Raw genomic sequence first — 2899 nt, forward strand, 5'->3', positions numbered from 1 at the left:
GGCGGCGGCGGCGCTGGGGCTGCTCTGCCTCCTGCCCTGCCTGGCCCGCGGCGCCTCGCTCGCGGACGGGGCGGCCGTGGGGCCGCGTCTCTCCCTTTCCTCCGCTTCCCCCATCTCCGACGACGAGCTCAGGGACGTCTCGGAGCAGCTCTACGCCGCCGACGGGAACAGGGCCGCCGGCGGGGAGATCGTCCTCGACCTGCAGCRCAGGATCCCGAGCTCCGAGGCCAGCGCCGGCAAGGATTATGCCTCCAAGAGGTGCCGAGCCGGCGGAGAGAGCGCGGGAAGTGCCAGCGCACCTCTCGGTCCCTCTGCCTAGCTGTCCTTTTTGGCCAGCCATCTGTCTGTCCATCTGGTCGTTGGTTTGTCCACCAATCCGTCCATCCAACTAGTCGCGTAGCTGTCTATCCATCCTTCARACATCCATGGCTGTCCATCTACCTGTCCGTTCATCTCTCCGTCTACCCGTATGTTTTTCTCTTCATCCATCCTATATCCATCCATCCACCCTGCGTTCATCCATCCTTCCTATACTCAACTCGCCATGCGTCTGTCTGCCCATATCCATCTTGCTGTCCACCTGTCTGCCCTTCCGTCCTTCTCCATCTGTCTGCTGTCCTTCCGGCCATCCCTATCCATCCCATATCTGTCCGTCCACCCCATATCCACCCACCCACATAACCTTCTCCTGTGCCTCCTCTTTGGTGACTCTCCTTCCCCGGGCGCCAGGCTCTTCAAGTACGTGGCGGAGGCCACGCTCTTTGCCAAGCCCACCTTCGCCCGGCTCCTGGCCCTGCTGGACAACTACGACGAGGTGACAGGCCACGCTGAGACGCTGACGTCTGAGGAGGAGCAGGAGGAGGAGGCCTTCCTGGAGGCCATCTTCCAGACGCCCGTCATGGCCACGCTCACGCGCTTCTTCCTTGCCAAGGGTAAGGGACGGGGCCAGGGGACGGTGGAGAAATGGGGCTGGGGATACCATGGCACCAGGAAGGGGCTGGTGCTGCCTGGGCAGGGGGTGGCTGTGCCCCATKGCCCAGCCCCACAGCAGCATGGTCTCCCCCAGGCCTGTACCCCTCGGTGGACGCTTTCCGGGCTGACCTGAAGGACATGTGGTTCGGGCTGTACTCACGCTCCAGCGGAGCGGCCCTCGACTCCTCCGGCTTCGAGCACGTCTTCCACGGTACCACGGGGAGGGGGGGACGGGGAGGATGGAGCCGGCTGGATGGGGGGATACAGGACGCGTGGGGAAGGGAAGGACGGGGGGATGCCGGGGACCGAGCCCATGGGGACGAGAACAGGGGGAGCTGGGGAGCTGGGGATATGGGGCGCATGGGGGGACAGAGCCTGGACACACGGGGACGCGTTGCCCTCACCCTGCTCTCTGCCCAGGGGAGATCAAGAAGGGGAAGGTGTCAGGCTGCCACAGCTGGGTCCAGCTCTATGAGCTGGAGAAGTCGGGACAACTCAACTACTTGAGCTACAGCTACGACGGRCCTGTGAGTGCGGGGACAGCGGCCCCCAGGAGGGGACAGTTCCCACCCCCCGAGGRACACGGGTCCTCGCAGCTCCCCAGCTTGTCCTCAGCTCCTATATCCCAGCCTCAGGCACTCCCTGTGCCTGTTCCCAGGGTCTGTGCCCCCCTATGGCCATCCCCAAGGTCCCTAACGTCCTCCCAGTGAATGTCCCCGGAGATCCTGTTGCTCCGACCATCCCCAAGGTCCCTCTTCCTCTACGTCCATCTCCAGGGTCCCCACTGTGACCAACCTCCCCGTCCCCATTGCCCCATGATTGCCCCTGCAGTTCTTATCCCCCCCCCGCCGTGACCATCTCCCCAGCGGCCCTGTGCCCCCGCGGCCGTCCCCAGCGTCCCCCCAACGCGCCCTTGTTGCCGCAGTGGGCTGCCTTCCCCGACGTCCTGGCCCTGCAGTACCGCTGGAGCGGCTACCTCAAGAGCATCGGCTCCGTCTTCATGGGCTCCAGCCCCGAGTTCGACCTGGCCCTCTACACCCTGTGCTACAAAGCCCGGCCCGACCAGCTGTGAGTGTGGGGAGGACCCACAGCTGGGGGGCAGCTGGGACCCCCCCCCCCACTGAGCGGTGCCCTCCAGCGTGGACGGGGGTCCGCTGCCCACGGCCTCGTTCCCGTGGGTCACGACGCCGTCTCCGTCCCYGCAGGTGCCACGTGAGCCTGGGGGGCAAAGCCGCCCAGATCCAGACCTACTCCTGGACCAACTCCTTCTACGGGGACGGCCAGCGCTTCGTGGCCTCCTCGTACCCYGTGAGCCCCTGAGCTGCCCCGCGTGGGGCAATAAACCCCCGCTCGTCCCCCACYGCCCTGCCTCTGCCGTGGGGTCCCYGYGGGGCCGATTGCCCYGGTGCCGTTCCTCTGGGTGCTGCCCCCCCCCACCATGGGTGCTGTGCCACGTCACGGTGGCAGGAAGCCGTGGGGGGACGACGGGGGAGGCTGCGTTTCCTCCCGGGCCCTTCCCGACCCAGCCGGGGCCACGGCTCCGCTCGGAGCTGCGCCGGGGCCGTGGCAAGGACACGGCTGCGTGGGCGTGCGGCGCGTGGCCGCACGTGTGTCCCGAGCGTGTCCGTGCAAGCTGCATGTGGCCCCGGTGGTGCGTGTCCACGCAATGGCCCTAGCGTGCGCGTGCCTGTGGCACGTCCTCGGTGTCCCCGTGTCCGTGGCACGTCCCTGGCACCTGCGTGTCGCCGGGCTGTCGGTGCAGCCCGGTACGTCCCCAACGTGTCCCCAGCGCGTCCTGGTGCCCGCACGCCCCCCACCCCGCCCCCGGTGTGCCCCCCTCCATCGGGGGCAGCCCCAGCGGGGCCGTGGCACGCGTGCCACCGCAGCGGGGGCCCCGGGGGCGGCAGGGCGGCAGGGCCGGGCGTGC

General features: G+C 67.9%; 1 protein-coding gene across 1 annotated transcript; it reads left to right on the top strand.

Annotated features, from left to right (window-relative positions):
• Window positions 1-37: 37 nt before the first annotated feature.
• Window positions 38-2292, top strand: LOC146586746 (uridylate-specific endoribonuclease C-like; the record flags this gene model as incomplete). Its single annotated transcript, XM_085320757.1, has 6 exons — window positions 38-258; window positions 730-932; window positions 1067-1183; window positions 1393-1499; window positions 1898-2040; window positions 2178-2292. Coding segments are annotated over 6 exons (906 nt in total), but the record flags the coding sequence as incomplete, so codon positions are not given.
• Between the last annotated feature and the right edge of the window lie 607 nt (window positions 2293-2899).

Source organism: Rhea americana, unplaced genomic scaffold (genome assembly GCF_003343005.1).
Source record: "Rhea americana isolate MKP2758 unplaced genomic scaffold, rheAme1 scaffold_658, whole genome shotgun sequence".
NCBI classification, from domain to species: domain Eukaryota; kingdom Metazoa; phylum Chordata; class Aves; order Rheiformes; family Rheidae; genus Rhea; species Rhea americana.